At 45.4% G+C, this 21,487-nt stretch overlaps 2 protein-coding genes across 21 annotated transcripts in view; one reads left to right on the top strand and one right to left on the bottom strand.

Annotated features, from left to right (window-relative positions):
* Positions 1-9,559, top strand: part of GALNT11 (polypeptide N-acetylgalactosaminyltransferase 11) — a 52,810-nt gene extending 43,251 nt beyond the window's left edge. For all 6 annotated transcript variants that reach the window (XM_042802236.1, XM_042802235.1, XM_033009724.2 and 3 more), the window contains 2 exons: positions 6,502-6,639; positions 8,758-9,559. In XM_042802236.1, coding sequence (XP_042658170.1) covers positions 6,502-6,639; positions 8,758-8,889 — 270 coding nt within the window. In that variant the 3' untranslated portion in view covers positions 8,890-9,559. The remainder of the gene's footprint in view (positions 1-6,501; positions 6,640-8,757) is intronic.
* A 2,786-nt stretch (positions 9,560-12,345) lies between these two features.
* Positions 12,346-21,487, bottom strand: part of KMT2C (lysine methyltransferase 2C) — a 201,933-nt gene continuing 192,791 nt past the window's right edge. For 13 of the 15 annotated variants that reach the window (XM_033009708.2, XM_033009703.2, XM_033009702.2 and 10 more), the window contains 8 exons: positions 19,245-20,361; positions 17,617-17,753; positions 17,300-17,442; positions 16,867-17,035; positions 15,824-15,940; positions 15,142-15,215; positions 14,660-14,768; positions 12,346-14,391 (listed from right to left, as the gene is read on the bottom strand). In XM_033009708.2, the coding sequence (XP_032865599.2) occupies positions 14,299-14,391; positions 14,660-14,768; positions 15,142-15,215; positions 15,824-15,940; positions 16,867-17,035; positions 17,300-17,442; positions 17,617-17,753; positions 19,245-20,361 (1,959 nt within the window). In that variant the 3' untranslated portion in view covers positions 12,346-14,298. The remainder of the gene's footprint in view (positions 14,392-14,659; positions 14,769-15,141; positions 15,216-15,823; positions 15,941-16,866; positions 17,036-17,299; positions 17,443-17,616; positions 17,754-19,244; positions 20,362-21,487) is intronic. The other 2 variants (XM_033009705.2, XM_033009713.2) reach the window with 1 other exon arrangement.

The raw sequence follows: 21,487 nt of genomic DNA, 5'->3' as shown, positions 1-21,487 counted from the left end.
AAAGAGTTGTGTTAGTCTTTGTAGTCAGAAATAGCATGAGTAGGAAAGGTGACAGGATCTAGTGGAATGAGGGTCAGTGTGGAGAAGTCAGAAGTAACAAAAGAAGCAGAAAAAGTGAATATAAATTTTACAAACAGAAGACCAACATGGAATGAGAAATTTCATAGTAGAAGAGTGGTTGTGTGAATTAACTCCCAAGATCACTGAAGTAAACACCCTCCTGAAATTCAGTAGTGTATGTGACCTTTCTGGAAACAAAACTGAGAATGCACAAGGTAATGCACATTAGAAAAACTTGGGTATTGAAAGAGGATAGAAAATATTGAAACACTTTGAAAGATCTTCATGAAAGGCTGGAGATGTCTGAAAAGTGGAAGTAAATGACTATGTGGTGTGGCAAAAATGTCATGCCAAGATTAACTGGGTGTTGATTAGGAGACAGGGATGCTGAAGCAGGATTTGGGCTAGGTATACTGCCTTTAGGAGAAGGAGTAGTAGTAACTGAGAAACTTGGAAGAGAATCATCAAAGAACACTAAAAAGAAAGGTTTTGGAATGAAGCATAGTGGCCAACAACAGGACTAACTACTGGGAGTGTTTGTGATCTAACAGCTAAAAGAAGATTGGGTTTATCATGTCTAACGTGTGCTTGCCTTATGCCTGACCTAAATGCTTAAACCCAAGTTCCTTTTCCAAAAAATCTCCTCTTAAAGTCTACTGAATTAGTGGATTTTTTTTTCTACTGTTTGTTTTCAGATACACTAGGTTGACTCCTGAGCTTTGCTTTCTCTGTTGTTATAACCTCTCCTTGGTGTGCTTGCTTCATTTCAGTAATTTAACTTTTCTCTTACTTAACAATGTATTAAGCTTTAAAAAGCTGGGGATGGTGCTGAGGTGCCTAAGCATGCACATCTGTGCTCTGGGACTTTAAAAGATAACCAATTTGAGCAAGGAATTTCAGAAAAGCTCTGCTAACACTCTTGTAGCACTTTATAACTGTAAGCATACATACTTCATAAATTGTTCAAGGGTCAGAATCTGGAAGGATGGGCTCACATGTGCAATAATTCTGTAAAATCTTTCTTCCTAAACATCTGGATCATGGCTGCTAGTTTGGTTTTCTGATACAACACATGTCTAGAGTGACTGTGAAGATGTGCAAGTCTACTTGCTGCTTTTCCATAATCCACGGGAGGAACACAGTTCTTCAGTTCCTCTAACAAATTGTCATGAAACATCAGCAACGCACTGAACTGTGAAACAGAAAGCATGTGTCTGCTTTGGCATGACCTTCAGGAGGATGTTGGGTTTCTGAGGTAGCAGTAGCTTAAAATAATGTTTATAGACCACAAAACTTTGCTGTGATTTGGTGCTGTGATGTCATTGTTGTCCATAATAACAGCAGCTGAGGTACATGCAAATAGCTGCGATGATGCAAATTGCTAGGCACATGTCTTCCTCAGTGCTGAGGCAGCTTTTTTGTGCTCTTAAGCTGAATTTTTGTCTTTTAAAAACTGTCTGGCTGAATAATACAATAGTGCCAATCTAAGCAACGGATTGTAACTGATGAAAGTACTGGAATGCTGCCCCTGTCAGCATGGTTCACGGCAGGGATTTTCTTTCACACAAAGGACTGTTTCTGTAGTAGTTACTGTATTGTATTTACTGAAATTTTTCAATGCGTTCTTCTAGTGCTAATGCAATTTGCAGACCAAATAAGAGTGTATATCCACAAGGCTTTGCCAGCTGGCCAGCCATGCCTTTTGCTACACTCCACTGCACTCTGAAAGCCAAAGGGTAGACTGCTGCTTCCTGGTTTATTTCGTGTCATTTTGAAATTCTTATTCCCTAGGAACAGTGAGCTTCCATTTTCTATCTGATGCAGATTCTTTGTTTTACTGGTTTTCGCTAAGTCGGGTGATAAGTTTTGTTTTAATACAGTTGTCTGTATTGACACTAGACTCAATCTTTTGTAGCGGACTCCATGTTTCAAAAGGAAATGATAGTATGGGCCATCCTCCTAGATGACAGGGCACCATTTGAGCCCTTTCCTCACTTGAATTTCTTCTGAAGTAGTTCAGCTGTTATGTATTTACGTTAGCTAATCTCACTGTAGGAGTAATTTCATCTTTTACAAAAAAAAAAAAAGTTCAGTAACACAGCCTTGTGTCTCTTTATTATGGCAAAAAGTAATCTCAGAGGAGGATCACTGGGATATAGGGGTTTACGGAGGCAGTGAAGAGCACGCCTCCTTTACCAACAGTGGCACCCTGAGACCAGTGGGGAAATTAAAATATTGGTAAAATGAGAGAGCAAAAAAGCTCCAGTATCCATTCTTCAGCACAGTCACACTGTGTCCTCGCTAGGAGTTAAACTGTGATCATCACTGAACTGAAACTGTTCATTAAGCTGTGTATGAGGAGAAGCCCAGTTTCTACCTATCTGTCTGTATGTAAATGAGATGATTGGTTGCTAAGGCAGCTTCATTACAGAAGACTGGGTGATTTGTGTTATATAGGGGTGAAGCAAATTTCTCAAGGTACTAGAAGCCCTAGGAAACCTCAGTCTTAAATCTGTAAATAGTCTGAGCTATCTTTTGAGGGGACTGAATTCAAAATCCAGTTCTTCCTAAGATGTGCCTGTATAAGAAAAGGTTTATATTAACAGAGTTCGTACTTTGGACCTCCTCCCATTTATGTTGCCCAGGAGACCTACTCTGACACATGCTGTGCATCTGGCTGTGGGGGACCAGAAGGATACACGTGCAGTCTTTGCTCTGGCAGTGAGAAAACCTACCCCAGATCTGTGGGTCCCACTCCCACTGTGGTAAAGTTGAACCAGCTGCCGTGGCTCTGGGTGACTAAGCACGAGCAGGACCACTGTGCCCCTGTAGCCGAAGGTGCAAGCATTGACTCTGATGGGTGGGAGACTTGGGCAGGCATCTGAGCACTGCCAAATCTGAAATGCTTTGCTTGAGGGAAGACCTCTAGGTGCTCTGGGGACATCTAGGACCTCAGAAGGGTCAGCCTTCCGGGCTGCAGCACTACAAGACTGAAGGGGTCCTTGCATCTTCCCTCTTAACCTGTTGCCTATGTTGAGAGGTAGGGATAAAAGAGCTGCTAGAAAAGGGTCGATCCTACAGCATTCACCACATTAAATCATTTATTTAATCCCAAACTTGATCAGTTTCTTTATGGAGAGAGGTTTTTCCATAACATCTGCCATTTAGGTTTTATTTGAAAACAAACAATTCAATATATTCTAATTGCATCCTGGTGTTTTTCTTTGATTCCTATATAAATGGTCAGTGATTTTCTTTGGAGCTGTGGAGCAGATCAGGCATTAGCCTGCGTCTCTGCAGGACAGCAGTTAAAGGTGCTACTTTCCTGTGTGGTGGGAATTGGGCACAGTTCCATTTTTAGAAACCAAAATCCGACAGTGATGCTCTCCTAAGTGTTAGGAAGTGGATGCAGGATGAAAATACCCCATGCCTTTTTTTTTTCCCATCATAAAATAAATTTTTAAAATGGCATTTTTTGTAGGAAATACATAGGTGGATAAAATAAGACATCACTCAGAACTGAGGTATAAATCCTAGGCAGGCACCTTATTGATGATAGACTTTTGATATTGTGCTGGCTGGCAGGAGATGTTTCCTTCCTATGCTGGGCTGTTGCCCCTGACAGCCTGTATCAAAAAGAGCTAAACATCATCCTCTTAGTCTTCAGCAGCAAAGTAGTTAATAAATTTTGGAGCATGCAAAGGCTTGTCGTTATATAACAAAAAGCCCCCATGGTGTGGCTTTGCTTTCCGTGTGCTTGAATCTGTTAATAATCTGCAAATTCATACTGATACTGTAATCTGAATTTGGAATCGTGTCCCAAATTTGGGCCGTTTTTCCTCTTTCCTTTGTTTTCTACACCAAACATAATTAGCTTGAAATTAATTTTGGCTGTCTTGTATAAGCCTTTCTTGAGAACTATCACACTGGATCTAACCACTGTTTTGTGTTCTTTGCCAAAGCTCAGCTTTTGAATAAAGGTCTGCTCCCTGTGTCACTGCAGTCCCCTGTCTCAATTCTTACCAGTTTCATCTGTTGTTTGAATTTGGCTCTACCATTATTCTTCTTTTAATAATAATACCCTTCTGGCAAGTCCTGCTATTTCTCCGTTCCCTCTTCCTCTTTAATTTTGCCGTGCTTGCTTTTTTTGTGGCAGGGTTTAAACAGATAAAGTATGTTAGAAGGCACAGAATGCCTGAAGTTAGGTCAAATTTTAATGTAATACCTGCACTTCCTCAAAGGCAGCCTTTGCTGTACTGTGACAGTCACTGTGATGATGAATGAGCTGTATGCTTCGCAGTCGTGCTGTCCAACTGAGGCAGTGCTCTGAATCACAGCTCCTTCCAGAAGGCTGGTTTTGGTTTCATCAGACAAGAAAAAAAAAATAATAAAAATCAGAACTTGTTTAATTTGCATGACTTTTCTGCCTGGAATTTGATATTTTATGCTCAGAGTGTGAAACTCGCGCAGACTTAGTGGGGAAAAAAAAGAATAGATAAATGACACAGCAGGCACGGTTACTGCAGCTCTGAGCTGTGTGAAATCCAAACCAGGCTGGAAGAAGGGTGCACCAGAAGACCTTGGTCTGCCTGTGGGTACAGGGAGTTGCTGCTGGCAAGTGAGATGGATGAGCACGGCTGCTCTGTGTCCACGCCAGCCTGGGATCGTGCCCTGGGCAGCTCTGCTGCCGCCTGCTCAGCACCCAGATGGGTTGGGCGACACTGTCCAGGTGCTGGGGAGTGCAGGGCCCCCCCAGGGAATTCAGAACAGTGCTCGTTTGGGCTTGAGCCAGATGGTCTCAGTATCATCCCTGCAGTGCAGAGTTACAGGTTTCATACACTGTATTTTCATTTTCCCTACCCCTGTCTCACCCAGGATATTTCGATGTGCACACTTCTTTCATTTCTTTGCTTTCTGACATAGGGATCAGTGTCTCCTGTTGGTTTTGAGAGCTCTGGGTCCTCCACCTAACTGATCTTGGCCCAGGTTTTTGTAGGCCTGAAGGAGGGAGGGAGGACCAGCAGCTCCTGCAGTTAGACCATGCTGATGGTCTAGCTTCCCTGAACCTTCAGCTGTGCCAAGCCAGGCCTTGCTCCAGAGCAAGGTTTAGGCAGCCCTGGGAGAGCCAGCAGGGTATGGGCATGGACTGCAGCAACTGAAGGTGCCCAAAACTTTTTGCTGTTGGCATAAAAATTCCTGCTTTGGCTAAAGTAGCATGTAGGAGAAGACAAACCGACAACTTGAGTGTGTCCATGCCTCTTGTTAGGGGTGATAATGGTTTTCAGTGTCACTACAGAGAAATTCCTCTAATGTCATGTAAATTCAGGAACCCAAAAGCAGTTGAAGCCATGAATGTGAACCAATGCGTTCTTGTTTTATAGGGCTGGGCCCCAGAGAGGGGCTGAATTCAATTCCCACCATTCTGTAAGCTGCTGGGATATTTTGTGGGTTCTTGAGGTCCGGATCATGCTATTTTTATGTTGTTTCAGCCAAAACAAAGTGGGTGTGAAATGGGGAGGGGTGGCCTCCCTCTAAGCACAGCACCTCTAGCAAAAGCGGTTTGGCTGGGGAGCAGAGAAGGCCATAAACCTGTCAGTTATGGAATGGCAAAGCAGCAATTTTTCTCATTCCCTGGAGAGCAATATGGAGAGTTCTGACAGCACCTGGATGCTGGTGATCATCTACTTGAGTAAAGATCTCTGAGCACCAGGCCACCAGCTGCAAGGAGGAGGACCCTGGGACCAGTGTGGGGCTAATGCAGGCTACCTGGCTCCAGAATTTGCACTGCTGATTTTAGTTTCTCATCATTCAGTGTTTATGAGCTGACCCCAGAGCACAGTGTTAAATTCCTGTGTGTTTATGGCCAAATGCAGCCATTTCAAAGACGACTGGCGATCCCTTTTGGCCTTGCGTGCCTGCCAAGCTACTTCCCCACAGCCCTTGGGCTGTCACCCAGTGTCCTCCTCTGCCCCCACGCTGGCTCTCTACGTGGACCTGAGACAATCCACCAGCCCCACCTTCATGAGCAGAGGGTCATCATTGAATCAGGAGGTTTACTGCCTGGTTTAATGACTTTGCTCAGAGAGTGGCTGCTCACCTGCTCAGAGATCCACCGCTTTCCCTGTTGTGTTACCTTGCCCAGCTGCCTGGACAGGGGGAATGGGTGGGGCAGCTTAATTCTAAAAATGCAAGTTACAGGGCAGAATCACAATCACTCCTTTTAGTGCCTCTGTGTGGGGTAATGCTGTGTGATTTGGGAAGGCAACAGAGCGCTGCAGCTGCCTTTCAGTTGCTAGAAAAAAGGCAGCAAAGAGGCAGTGAGGGTTGCAAGGCTCACCTCTGACATTCAGATGCTAAAGCACCTCCTCTGTAGCTGAACAAAGGATTCGAGGCACCTGGCCTGAAACATTGGGATAAATGTCTTTCTATCTTCTCTTTCAGGTCTGGATTTACAATGAAGATCACGAGTTGATTTTAAATAATCTCCTTTGCTTGGATGTTTCGGAAACTCGCTCATCCGATCCACCTCGTCTCATGAAATGCCATGGCTCCGGCGGCTCGCAGCAGTGGACGTTCGGGGTGAGTTGGCTGGCACATAGCAGGGTGCTTGTAATTAACACCTTAGTAAGTGACAGCAGCACTAACAGGACATCGGGGTAGAGTTTAGTTATGACTAAACCTCAGATGTACCAAGTCAATTGTACTGTACTAGGCCCTGCCCACAGTCCAGGCAGCCTGTACAAAATTTGCCTGGGGTTTGGTGGCTGCGTTTCAGCCTGAGTAAGATTTTTGCTCTGGGACATGCAGGCCCTTTGCAATATAGGGAGGTTTCTGCAGCTCCATTTGGCCTTTTTTCTGCTTGTGACAGCCACCCGTGGCACTGTGGCTCACAGGGATGTGCCAGAGAGCACAAAATCCACCCCACAGCTCTTTGTTGCGTTCTGTTTGAGGGACTAGGAGGCGGGAGCAGTCTGCGTGGTGATTTCTGCTCAGTGCTTGAAGAAGCACAGGGCAGAGTGGACGATTGAGAGAGACTTCTTACAGTTGCTTCTGCCCTATAATCGCATCTCGTTAGTTCAATCATTCAGAGTCTGGAGTGGCCAGTTTCATAAAATTGAGTCAGTGCTGCGTACACGTGAAATTTGGCTCCTGGGTATTAACTCGGAGGCTTCCCCCTCACATGCCCTCAGCATAGTGGTGCGTCTGTAGTACAGATATCATTGTACAAAGAGGAGGGCGCTGCCAGAACTGCCGCTTGTGCTTCCAGGACAGCTCTGCCTACACTGTCTCGGGTTCATACCGTGCTGCTTGCTGGCACCACGAGTTGCTAATGCAGTCAAACAAGGAAGGCTGCTGCAGTCCACCGTGGTTTGGAGATACAGAGGCCGATATCGTGTGAGGCCAAAGTTGGGCGTGTCTGACACTCGTGGAGACATCTCACAGCTCTGCCACAGCCTGTCCCAGCAGTGCCACAGCTGCAAGTGGTAGTGGGAGTTGGAAAATTATGTGCGATTATTCAGGGTTCTTCAGCTGGAGTTAGTGGACAAAGATTTTACAAGACTGAGGGGATGGCCATTGGAATTCAGTGCACGTAACTGTTAGGTGACGCCTGTGGAGGTGGTGGAGAGTCTGGGCTCCGTGTGTGAAACGTGGGCTTTGAGCCAGTGGGTGTGCGGGGCGGGATCTGTAGCGGTGTCAGGTTGGTGCTGGGTAGTGATCAACAACAAAAGGAAGCGAGTCGAATATTAGGATTGATTAGGAAAGGGATAGGAATCAAAGCAGCGAAATGTCATCCCATCCTCGTGGTTTGCCTGGACTGCATGTGCTGGTCATCTCTTAAAAAGGCTCAATTAGGGCTGGAGAACGTTGAGAGATGGGTGGCGGGGCAAACGGAAGGCGTGGGGCACCTTTCACATGGGGGATATGTGAGCAGGCTGGGGCTCTTTAGGTAAGTGAGGACTTGTGGGAGCGAGGGGAAACACGTTAGGTGTGCGAGTCACAGGTGCAGAGAAAGGCCGACTGCGCACTCGGTTGCAGTACGAGACTCGGAGTGGGCGGCTGTGCTGGAGGGGTTTGTGTGTTCTTGCCGTGTCCTGCTTCCCTGGGTGTCTGCTCACGGCCACAAGCAGTGATGCAGAGCCCAGTGTGGCTGTTCTGGTGTACCTGCTCCCTCCCTGCAGGGGCTTGCTGTGCAGGGAGCCCTTTCCAGAGAGAAAAGGGGCCCCCAAAGTGCTCAAAGCAGCTGCAACGAGCAGTTAGTGGGGGGAGACGATACTTCTCCAGGGGGGAAAAAAAGAAAAAAAAAAAAAAAAAAGAGGAGCAGGATCTGTTCCCTTCTCACACATGACTGGGGTCTGGCCTTGCCCTGGCTGTTGCCCCCTGGCACGGGGGGTGCTGAGGGCAGTGGCATTGCTGAGTCCTGGGGAACGGGTTTTGATTAAACACAATCCAAACCGGGTCCCTGTAAGGACGTGAGAGCTTTTGTTTCAAGGTCTGAGCGTGGTTGCGGGGTGTGCTGTGCTCTGGCTTTTAAACGGTGCTGCTGTGGGACTGGTGTGGCAGGGAGGCTGCGGGAAGGCTCATCCCTCAGGCAGGAGCATCCCCGCCCCTTAAGCGTCAGGTTTGGCTGCGGTTTGACAGCGGAGCAGCACGGAAGTTTTAATAAAGAAATCCCATCTGTCTTTCTCTCTCCTCTAGAAAAACAACCGCCTCTACCAGGTCTCCGTGGGGCAGTGCATGAAGGTGGTCGATCCACTCAGCCACAAAGGGTACGTGGCCGTGGCCATCTGCGACGGGTCCCTCCCGCAGCAGTGGCACTTTGAGAGCTGAGACAGCGAGGATGCGGCCGAGAAGCGTTAAGCCAAGACGTGATCCCCCTTCAGCCAGGATTTGAAGACATTCTGGAGGGCTTGGCGAGGAGCCCTCAGCTGCTACACCCCGCCCACCCGGCGCAAGGACCCTGCGAGGAAGAGCCGCGTGCGTGAGAAGGTCCAGGCGGTCCCCGGCCCCTGCTCAGGCGTAGCAGGAAGAGCGGCAGCCCCCCTGCAGAACAACACGTAGAAGTGCAATTTATCAGCGGTTCCTTGGATTATCCTGGAGTATTGAACTGTTTTTAAGTAAGAGAAATTATTAGAACAATGTAATTTAAATTGTGAGATTTTAGCTTTGTGGATCTTTTAATGACAATGACAGAAAGGAGTCCTCTTCAACTATTTCATGTGCAGTATCTCATTAATTTACATTTTTAGTATGGTTTTACTGGCCAAATTATTTTACTTTTTCTGGAAAATATTTTTATTCCCTTTTATCTTCTGAAAAGTGTCATTTGTAATATTTAAATTTAGTTCTTTTAATTTACGATTTTAGGACACTTCGTGTAGTTTAAATTCTTAGCTGTCATTCGTCACCTCATATTTAAAACAAAGTAACTATTACAAAGTCTATTTTGATGACTCATGACAGTAGCTGCATTTAAAATAAAGTATCAATTTTTTATTAATCTGTACCGCCTTACTCTTTGTAGCCTTTGGACCATAAAGCACGAACTTAGGGACTGATGCAAACACAGTTTGGGTTTTCCTTTGTTTTCACTCCCTTTTCTCCACAGCTGGCTCTTTCTCCCTCTCCCACATCTTGGAAGGTTTGATGGATAATTCTTCTCTTTCTGTTTGTTTTGACTCCACTTCTCTGTTTCCCTTCCCAAATTCATTTATTTCACTATTGACCTTTCTTTGACTTCCTGCCTCAGCCCTGGATACTTCTTCAGAGCATGGAAGCTGCCGCAGAAGAGAAAAGCTGTTCTTACCCAGTGGATTTTTTTTCTTGGCAACGTTGGCCTTGTTTACCCGGCCGCAGGGCCTGCCCTCCCTGGGAAGCGGGCAGCTCTGCCGCCGGCAGCGCCTCCCTCGCCCTCTCACTTGGGCAGCAGGAACATCTTCCAACTGCACTCGTACGCCGGCATCCAGTTACTGACATTTTGGGCAGCGTGAGGCAAATAATGATAATGTTGGAGTAATTACAGACCCACGTCTTCCCACAGAGAGGAGAGATTCACTTGTGACAGATTGCGTGTGGTCCTTCAGCCATCTGCCCGGGCAGCCCCCGGCAGGGGAAAAGCAAGAGGACTAAAAGGAGCAGGTAAGAGCGGCCCCCCCGCTGCTGCACGGCTTCTGCCTCCTCCGGCAGGGCCTGGGCGCAGGGAGGAACCAGGTAAGCAGGGTTTAACTGTAAACCAGGCCAATAGGCTGGAGTGGAATTGCTTCCAGATAAAGCAGAACAATGGGAATAATGAAGTTAGACACCAGCCACGTTCCTTCCTACCAAGAAAAGTCTCTGAAACCAAGCCCAGTCCCCCTGAGCAGCTGCGGCCTCAGGTGGGGTGGGCGCTCGCCGGGACGGGGGCTCGGTGCCTCGTGGGGTTGGGGGGCCCTTCCAGGAGCACCCAAAGGCTCGAAACCGCCTCCCAGCTGGGCTGGGGGGGCAGGGGGAGCAGCCTCAGCTCACAGCGGCCTGAAACCGGCCCAGGGTGCCGTGCTGGGGGGGGGGGGGGGGGGGTCGGTGGTGGAGTTGATTCCAGTCCCTGTGGGGGTGGGAGGATGGGCTGCAGCCCCGGCTCCGCCCGTTAACCCCACCTGTTCCCACGAGTGACCGTGGGGCAGCCCCGGGGGCCGGTTCGGCACTCGGATTTATTTTGGCTGTCGAATGGGCTGTGCAGTAACCTTGCTCTGGCTTTTTTTTCTGAGGCCTTGATGTTGTCTTTTTACAAAGTAGTACGAAATCAAACAGCAAACAATCCTCAAACCAGCAAAGCGGAAGCTGGCTTTATTTACCTTCTGAGTCCGTTGCCACAGAGAGTTTTTGACCTTTTGCTCCTGGTGAGGAAATTTGGAGGCTGCTGTCAAAACCAGCTCAATACATGTGGTCTTTAAACCTGCGGTAATAGACTGGAATGTAGAATTCATGGGCCACTGAGTTGCAGCTGGATTGTTCCTTAATGTAAAGAGGATAAAAACTCTACTTCATGCATATATAAATAATGCACATTTTATTTTTTTATAAAATTAGTGATACCCACCTCCGTGGGGCTGCGGCTTCAGGTGGAGTTGGTGGGGCTGGGCTGGGCTGAGCCTCCCACGGGCTGGGCCCTGGGGACGGGCGCTGGGTTCCAGGAGCAGATGGAGGTGAAGGAGGAGTCAGTTGCTTCTGCAGCGCATGATTTTTGGCCGAAGCTGTAGCTGTTTGGTGCTGCAGCCGCACAGCCAGGTCATTGCATGCAGAATTTGAACGAGGGAGGGTTATAAATCTTTCCTGTGAACATCCAGCCCTGAATCGGTTGACTGTTCTCCGTTAGGCCCTGCCTGGGATTAGGTGGAAATTCAGTTTTCCTCCTATATTTGAGTGACCTCTCAGAGCTGACCCTTCGGAATTCAGCTGTATTTTTGATTAGGTTTTATTAGTTTGCCATTGTCAGACTGAGAATTCATTATTTGTAAAGCAGCTGTGACTGGGACGGCTTTTTGAGCCTCTGTGTCAACCATTTCCTTCCCGCTGCCTCCCGGCGGTGGGGGTGCTGGGCAGCAGCTTCTCTCCGTGGCTCCTTTCCCTCCCGCGTTCCCTGCGCTACCCCCGGCCCGTGTGCCGGGGCTCAAGGCTGGGGGTGCAGCTCCCCAGCGCCCAAACCCGCGCGCCCCGGCTCATCCCCAACGCTGACACCAGCCCGCAGGCGGCTCCTCTGGCCTCCAGCACCTAAAGTGGAAAAATAAAAAAGTAACACAGGAGAACGGCTTGGGCCTGGCAGGTCCCTGCTTCTCTGCACTAAATCCCGGAGCCTTTTTAGCCCTGGCCCAGGCCTGAGCTCTTGCCAGAACTGTCTCTGGGGTGGTGGTGTAACCCCCTCCCCGCAGCCCCTGGCAGGAGGGGGGGAGGCGGGAGGGTGAACGTGGGAGAACCCCGGGGTCAGGGCAGGGGCGGGTTAAGGGGTGAAGCAAAGGCAGGAATTGGCACCGCTGCCCCCCGGGGGGGCTGGGGCAGAGCAGGGCCCCAGCCCAGCTGCCAGGAAGAAACCTCTATCCCAGCCAAAGCCAGCACAAGCAGAAGAGAGAGGATTAGTTCCTCTTTTTTTTTTTTTTTTATTCTTTCTCTGTCTTTCGTAGATTTCCTGGGCAGAGCAGGACTGCAGGGAGCAGCGGGCGGGGGAAGGCAAACGCTTCTCGCTGAGGGAAGCAGACACTGAAATCCTGAAAGAACTAGAAAACAGACACCTCAAATGAAAACAGGAGGATATAATTTATAGATGTAAAATATTTTTATTTGTAAATGCTGATCTTCTAAATCTGTTTCCACAAATTCCAAAACCCATAACACTCTGTATACTTCAAAAAAATTTTTTTTTTGTGGTGTTTTTGTATTTTTTTTGCCAACATTAGATACTATTATACAGAACAGAAAAAACTGTAGGACAAATACTGGTAGGATGTTGGAATATTGTACAAGAGAAGAAAAATATTCAAGAAACAATTTCATACAGCTATTTATCAAGAGAAAAATATATACAATTGATTTATTCTGTAAGATAAAAATACATCATGCCATATACATTACAAGTTCAGAACTGTATTACTGAATATACCAACAGTTTACAGTCCACTTTAATTGTGCACACAAAAAAAAAAACTTCATTTTTTTTTTTTTTTTATATTTAGCCTGTGAAGTGTCAGTACCAGAATTTTAAGTACAAAATAAAAAGCTAACCTGGTTCAAAATGCTGATTAAATTTCTACAAGCAAACACAAAACAGTGTTTATTTTTTTTTTTAAAGAAATGTAAACAAAAACAATCCATACAAACACATCTTTAAATTACATTTTCCAAAACCCTATTGCCAGAGTCCTGCAGCTGCAAGCACATTACATCTAATTTTTTTTCCTTGTTTTCCTTTTAAGAAGGCTATCGTATCAGACTTAAGCTCCAACTACATGATTCTATGCTGTTTACATGATTTAATGTAGGCTGAACAGTCACCTAATCCTGACTACTTTTGCTGAAGAAAAAACAATGTCCAGCCTCTATTTTGGGTGGTTTTAGCAGTTATTCACAGTTATCACAAATTGTAAGCACAAAAAACCTGACTTAAGAAATAGGGATGCAACAATATAATACAAATAAAATTAATCTAAATTACCCAAACAACTACAAAAGTCAGAGTTGTAATATACATGCCCTTACCAGGCTTAAGGTTTACTTAAAAAAATTCTCGTAAGACCACAGTTGAGACTGCTTTAAACATAAAAACCCCTCTCTCTTTAAATTGAGATTTTGGTTATTCCGTAATTGTAGCACATGTCTGTTAGTACATGAGATCATATTGTGACATCCCTATTGACGTTTTATAATAAGCACCCGAACTGCTGCAGAGTCTGGTAGCATTTGGTCAATAACTATTTTTATACTGTATTTTTTTCTCAAAATATTTACACTTTTGTACAAAGTAACAGAGTTTGTTAGTTCTGCAGGTAACAGCAGCAGCTTGGCTTTCTTCTAACTTTCTTTTTAAAAATAGCTTCATTCACTTATTCAATAATAAATACAAAAAGGTTCTCTTATTTTACAGAAATCAAAAACTACAATAAACTGACTCATGGAATCAAGTATTTAAATGTATTTTAGTGCAAGTTATTTTTTCCCTTAGCTCTATCCCTAAGGAAGTCGTTTCAGTACATTCCTTGTTCAGTGGTGTCTACTTTTATTTAAAATTTTTCTTTAATTAGAGGGCCTGCCCCTTTATCAAATAAGGCTGTGGCCAGCACTTTGGACTTCTCCCTTTCGCTGGTGATTTCAGTCTTACATTCATATGTGCCCCCCTGCACTCCCGCAGGTCGGCCATCGGTTCTTTGCCCAAGTTAAACAGTTTCTCCTTAGTGAGCTCAAAAACAAAAGTGCTGGACCATTCTGTTAATTCAGTTTAACCTCCATGTGTCTGGAAAGTTAGCTTCAGATTTTGCCGGCTTGCTTCTGGTGCTTGTTTTTGTTCGTGTGTTTTTTTTTTTTTCCTTTTTTTTTTTTTTTTTTTTAAATTATTTTTAAATACTTGAGTAGAAATCTGTACTTCCAGAAGTGATTTTTAAATTTTTTTTTTTTTTTCCCCCTTCAAAAAGGCAACAATTTTCTGTCGACAAAATCAAAATGCGAATCACTTCTTCCTAGGGACAAGCAACCCTCAGAGACAGCAAGGAATGCATTCTAGTTCATCCACTTTCGGCAGTTTACAGCTCCACAGTGACATGGAATCTTGTGCTGGTCATCTTCAAAATCAAACTTATAGTCATAGCAAAGCTGCAAGAAGACGGAGGAGAACGGTTACGGAACAACCGGGACCTACCCCAGGATTCCTTGTAGGGGTTAAATAGCAAAATACGCTAGAGGTGGCCCTGTAGGAGCTGGCAAGATTTCAGAGGCAAAGGGGGAAGGGAAATGTCCCTCTCCCTCCCCAGCACAAACAAGTTGTGCCCCGGGCTGTGGAAATCCCACCCCCCCCCCCCTGGGTATCTAGAAATAAATGCAAGTAGCAACAGGTGAGTAAAACCAAAGGCGACCGCCCTACCTCCTCCCCTTTCTGGATTCTCCTGCTGGAGCTAATGATAATTTTGTGTCCTCTCTCAAAAGTTACCACCTCAGCCACACAGTTGGGCGCACACGAATGGTTGATATACCTGGGAAAACAGAGTTTGAAAAAGGTAACCTTTTAAGAAAACGCATCCTTTGAGGCAAATCTAAAGCAAACCTCAGAATGACCTTAGCTTCAGGGGCGCACTGACTTTCCAGATATAATTATATTACTCTGTACTTGTTTCTTTACCTAGAAAACGTCAAAAAAAAAAAAAAAAGAGTCAAGCGTTAAAAAAATATTCCATTCTTCCTTCACAGCTGCCCAGAAACACAATCAAAGATGAGCAAAGCTAATGAGAAAGACATTATTTCAGTGGAACAGTCTGAATCAAAACCAGTGAGACAACCAGGGACCGGAGTCCCTCCCGGGGGGCGGCGGGCCAGGAGCGGGGAGGCTCCCCGAGCGAGGGCACCCACCTTGCCGGACCTCCCGTCAGGGTGGCGTCGATGACGTGGTCATTGTCGATGCGGAACATGTACACGCCGCGGTTCTGGAAAACAGGATTGGGAAAAAAGAAGAGTCTTGTGGATTTCATACCGTTTGCCAAGGATTAAAGGGAAGCAGCCGCGGGGTGACCGCCAAGCGTCCTGCTGCGCTCCGGCCCGCAGGGAAGGCGGGGGCGCTCCCTCCCCCTCGCTGCTCTGCCGAACGGATGGGTCCTGAACATGAAGCTCTGGGAAATGAACGCTTCCCTGCTGCCCTTCCTCTGGGGCCTTCAAGTGCTTCACAGATACGTACCAACTGTTACGGTACCACTGAGTTACACAAAGGAAGTTGCTCTAAATTTAAAGGAGGTCTCACTAAAAACTGAGGTCCTGACATCTCTGTCAGAGCTCCCTGTCCTCCGGGACAGAGGACACGCGTTACCGACCTGGCCAGGGTGCTCTGAGATTTAGTAAACATTGAAACACTCTAACCCTTCCATACGAAACACAGTGGACTCTTCTGGTTAGAATTTAGCCCATCGCATTTAGAGCACAGCAGAAAACAGAAATGGGGGAACCTGAATTCATCAAATAGAAGAATTTGCGTTTGCTTTGTTGTGTGAACGTGGGGAAGGGGAAGGGGAAAGAAACCGTGAACAACCACCACCCATACCTGCGATTCATAAAGCTTCTCCTTCCTGTTTGCTACCTCATTCCGGATAATAGTTCCGATATATTCAATGACCATAGTGTGCTTTTCAATGTCTCTAGCAGCATATAAGCCCAGGCCCTACAAAAAATAGATTGCCATTTAGAATTCTGTAATAAATTTACATTTCCACTGCCCTGGTTCCTGCAAAAAATCACGGGAAAACTAAACGGCCCAGAAAGAATGAAGTAGCCCAGATCAGTAACTGATGCTGTGACGGCCGAGATGCAGAACCCAGCTTCACATTCAGTTTTTAAGATGCAAGAAAACGTACTTGGCTTCTGCCTAGATGAGAAAGCTTCTCTTATACCTCAGGCACCTGACTGTGTAGAGATTACAGAATCACTGAAAAGTAAAGCAGGCCTTACTAGAACGGAGAAACCTAATGGGGACACAACAGCACAGTGAAGTCCAACCTAAAATAAACAACTGTGTTCGTACACAGCAAGAGTAATTACAAAGCTTTTGCAAAGCAGTCTGTGGAGCAAACCGCCAAGAGAATTCCAGAAAGCAAGGAATTTCTTATTATGGATGCAAGTAAATCCTGAGCTCTTCACCCGAGTCTCATACCGCTTTACTCAGCTTGGTCTGAGCGTGTCGTATCTCCGCTGAATATCTGTTAAGTTTTGCTAAGTTTTTGAGAAGTACGCTAAAAAAAACAAACCCAAAACTTGAAAGAAGCTTTTTTTTTCTAGATGACTGTAACAAATTAATTTTTAAGATATTTACAGTAAACAGAAATCTTACTTAAGATAAATCCGTGGAAGTGATTTGCCACATAAAAATTGCCAATTTTGGGATGAGACTTGATGGAATTTTGCAACAACTTTTTAAAAATATAAATTTAAGATTTTATTAATTTTAATTAAGTTTAAGAGAAATATTTCTACAATTCATATAAAAATATATTTATATAAAACACACAAAGATATAAAATTCACGTAGAAAATAGCTATCGATAAATGTATGATTTTTTTGAATATACATTTCCTAAAATGAGAACCGACCTGAATCCGAGAGCGAGCCAGGTACACGTTGGACTTCCATTCGGTTTTCATTTTGCGGTACTGAGAGGACTTGGAATGGACGAACTGCTTACTGTAAGGCGCGTTCAGCTCTCCCGTAACTGTGCTCTGAAATGACTTCGATGTGCTGGTGCTGTTCAAGGTGTGAGGCCTGTAGGAATTGGGCATATAGCAGGAAAGAATACAAGGAAAACTGAAGATTTCTCTGAAAACTGCCACAAAACCCATTAAAAATTCTTTAAGACATACAGACACTTAAAGCCAGCTAGCAAAGACAACAAAGCGATTCCTTTGATTTGGGCATGCACATACACAGCCAAAGACGACAGGGTTTGTAAGCAGCAGACGAAAGCACAAATAACCCTAAGCAGCCTATAAACCCTGGGCTGTACTATGTGAAATTAAAACAAAATACCTTAACACAAACCTCTTGACATGGGTACTCATTTTAGGCTCGGCACGGGCACAGCCCGTGGGGTTGATAGCAAGAGGGAGTTCCATTAAGGGGTTTCGGCCATAGCGGAAAGTGTAGTTCTCACAGGCCTCAACCCCTGGCAGCTGCAAAAAAAACAGACAAAAAGAAAAAAGAAAATATCACAAGTAATTAGATGTTACTCATGTGCAATGAAATATTTACTTTTCCGCACTTCTTCCTCTTCCCCTTCTCATGTGCATATGAGATACCCGACAGTTTCGGGGGATCCAGCAAGAACTGGCGTGGTGACGACTCACCGATTCGGCGATCCTGGCCACTGCAGAGACTGTCAAACCAAAGAGATCTTCACCCTTCAGATAGCCGGGAAACAGCTGGAGCATTTCAGACTCTTTTCTAACAGAAGCAACGGGCTCCAAGATTTTATCCCACACACCTACACAACCATATGGGAAAGAATTACAGCGATCAAAAAAATAAAGTTCTATCTTACTGGTTTTAAAACAAATGCCTGGGGATACCAAGAACCAGAAACCAATACTGAAAAAGTTTTGTTGTTGGTTGCGCGCACAAAGAGGCCGGCGTTTAAAAAGTGGAGCAGAGAACCATTTGGTGAATTGCAATTTTTTCCCGAACAAATCCCAAACAAGCACGACATTTCTACTGCACTCTTGATTCTTGGGAATAAAGCTTTTAGTATCCACAGCTGTCCCAGTTTCGGCCGGGATAGAGTTAATTTTCTTCCTAGTAGCTGGTGCAGCGCTGCGCGGTGGATTTAGGGTGGGAATAACGCTGGTAACGCTAACACACCGGTGGTGTAGCTGTTTGCTAAGTCACGCTTATCCTAACTCGGGGAGTTTTCAGTTCCCCCAGCGAGCAGGTGACTGGAAGCTGGGAGGGAGCACGGCCGGGAGAGCCACGGGGATATTCCATATCCCAGAACGTCACGGCCGGTATAAAAACTGGGGGGGGGGTTGGCTGGGAGGGGGGGATCGCTGCTCGGGCATCGGTCAGCGGGGGGAGAGCAGCTGCACCGTGCACCACTTGTCTTGGGTTTTATTCCTCTCTCTCTGTTTGTTATATTCCTTTTCATTACAGTTATTGTAATAATATCTTATGTTTTATTTTAGTTATTAAACTGATCTTATCTCAAATGTCAAGTTTTACTTTTTTCCCCCCCCGGGAGTGGGGAGGAGTGAGCGAGCGGCTGCGCGGTGCTGACTGGCTGCGGTTAAACCACAACAGCAGCAAGGAAACCTTCGGTCCTCTAACAATCCCGCACAAAGCAGAATCTGCTAAAAATAACCTATATATCCTATTTCCATTGGCTGATCACAGTCAGCTCCCAGCTGTACATGGGCAATCCCCCCGGCAGCAGCCCGTGGGCACCCGCAGCACCAAGGGCGAGACCTTGCGCGTTACAGGCCGCGCTCACCCACCGGCCCTGTTCCTCAGACCTGCCCGTACATTTATGGCCCCACGTATTCTTCTTCTCCCTGCCAGAGACAGCGTTGCCTGCCCGCAGAACAACGGGGCCAACTCGGCTGTCTTTATTGCATGCTCACTTCAGCACAGCTGATTTCAAGATCACTGAGTAATGCTATTGTATTTAAACAAAGTCACTTTCCAGGAAAGGAAACCTACGCTAACGTCCTGGCTGTTGAAATTCATTTGCAATACTCAGTCTCGGGTCTCCCCTGTGAACTTGTAACAAGCCATCTTACTTGCAGCTTATACAGTTTTTTCAAAGGTGTCCTCTGGCTTCATAGCATGATATTAAAAATGAGCGCCGGAAGCTCACTATAAGCATTACATTAGAACAGTGTCTGCAACATTTATTTGAAGCATTTCTTATTCCACAAGTATCAGTGGTAATAAAACAAACAGCAAACATGCAAAAGTCATGATCTTAGTTCGCAAAGTTTACCTTTTGGTGTTGTGTCAGTAAGGACCAGGTCCTCGTGGCCCTGCTCCACAACCTTGATGACAAACAACGGAAGCCCGTCCTTCTCCTCGATCGAACAGAGATAGCGGCAGCGTCTGTTTGCGTATCTCATGCTCCAGTACAACCGGCTGGCCTCGTAACCCACGGGGAAGAGTGCTTTTGAGGAGTGGAAGGCCTGCATCTGCTGGGGCAGCAGCTGACCGACGGCATGGAAAATCAGGCTTCCCACACGGAAAGTGTGGTCACGTTCTCCTCGCTGCACGATGCTAGCGATCTGCCGCACTTCATCACGCTGAACGTAGACCCTCCTGAAGACTGCAAAGTAACTAAGTTCTTGCTCATGAGTTCCCTTTGGTTTGTGCATGGGGCAAAGCATGGTCTTGTCTTTAAAAAACATGCATTGTGCTTTAATGGCACAGGTAAAGTGATAAATATTGGTGCACCTTAACCTGTGACAACTGCTGGTGGCACCCATTTTGTGACAAAACACGCATTTCATTTGCAAGCCTCTACGCAGTGCTAGTTCCACATTTATTAAGGCACCAGCTTGTGTCTCGTAGACTTCTGTAGACCAAAGAGCACAGTTCAAATGGACCCAAAGGTCTAAATCCAGGTTAAGAAGCCTTGCTGGTCCATCAGTTAATCCATCACCTTCCTCGTGACAGAAGCAACATTTCCTATAGTCTTTAGGCACAGGGTCTGGTTTAAGGGTTGTGCCCAGTTTTTTAAGAAATTCATCTATTTCTTCTTCACAAGGAGGTTTGAACGATCCTTTAGGAATCACAATCTGAATGCTCCACTTTTTCCATTTCATTCCTTTCCATTTCTTACTTGGAGGCCGACAGTCATCCAGACTGTGTATTGCTTTTAACCTCGGTTTTAGTTTCACCGTTACCTTAAGCTCATCCGGTTTCGCCTCTACCTTGGCTGCTTCAAACGCAGGGGGGAACATGATGGGAGGTGATGATGGTGGAGAAACTTTTTCCTGCAACTGAGGCAGACAGTGGACGTCCAAAGTGGAGATGTTGTTGCTGTACTGATGGAATACTTTAGGCGGCCTCTCTTTCATCGGTGACTGTGGCAAAGATGGAACCGATTCCTGCGAAATGAACAGAAAACGCTTAAGAAAAAAACCCCAAACCATTAACCATTAAATGTACCTTGAAAACACTGGCAGGTTAGTATGGAAGAGGCTCCTCAGAATGCCTAAAATCATGATGCAGCAACAGAGAAAGATGGGAATTACCCTGACCCGTGTCATCACGGCCTGTGCCGGGCTATGGAGCACAAAAGTTCCCCCAGTCAGCCTGGAACGTGGTGCCCTTTAACAGAGAAGGGGAAGCACAAATAATCCTTTGTCCAGGTTTCGCATGAAAAACTGCTCAACTGCCCTGACAGATTTAGTTCTTAGGTATTTTTGGAAAGTTTTGTTACAAGACAAAATAACCTTAAAACACGGGTCCCAGAATTAATTTAAAGAGTAAGAATCTTATTATTTGGTAGAAGGGGAAGATTTTGAATTAATGCCACATATTTTTCCTGGAAACATGTGAGGAGGAAATTCCTGAAGAGCTCTAGATTAGATCCACCTTGAGGACTTAACTATTCAGTCACAGTAAACAAGAATTATACCTGCAGAGATTTGTTTTTTAAAAAAAGGAGAGAAAACAAGAACAACAAAGGAAGTTTATATTAAGAAGTGCTTAATGTGGTTTGCATGATTAATCTTGAAAGAGTAAATGAAAGGATCGAGAGGCTGAACATGACATTTAATTAACTTAATTATCTACATGCTGATGCACTTGTGCAGAAAAGTTACCCTGTTTAAATACTACTGAAAATGAGCTACATGGGAAACTAAAAGGATGTGGATGCACACACATTTATCTTTTCCTCCATATTTTTTTTGTTTGGTTGTTTTTTTTTAAATTTCTTTGGAGTTTTTTTTTTTAATTTCTTTGGAAAAGGTAAGTAGGGTGCATTTCAAGGAAGTCCGCAAATTCTACAGTAAATACAGGACTATGAGAAGGCATTAATTAGGTAATGCTTGAAGCACATGGCCTGTTCTGTCCACTGGCTTAAGGAAAAAAAGGTACATTTGAACTCGAAGTAAAAACCGAGTTAGTTAAAAGAAGTACTCAAAAAGTTTTATCTGTGATAAAAACAACCTAGCAGGATCATTTAGCCTTGAATGAAGACTATTCCACTTTTAATGATTAAACAAA

The sequence above is a fragment of the Tyto alba genome, unplaced genomic scaffold (genome assembly GCF_018691265.1).
Source record: "Tyto alba isolate M040663 unplaced genomic scaffold, T.alba_DEE_v4.0 Super-Scaffold_38, whole genome shotgun sequence".
Taxonomy (NCBI): domain Eukaryota; kingdom Metazoa; phylum Chordata; class Aves; order Strigiformes; family Tytonidae; genus Tyto; species Tyto alba.
The sequence above is the reverse complement of the archived record's forward strand: the minus strand, read 5'-3'. Positions and strand labels throughout refer to the sequence as shown.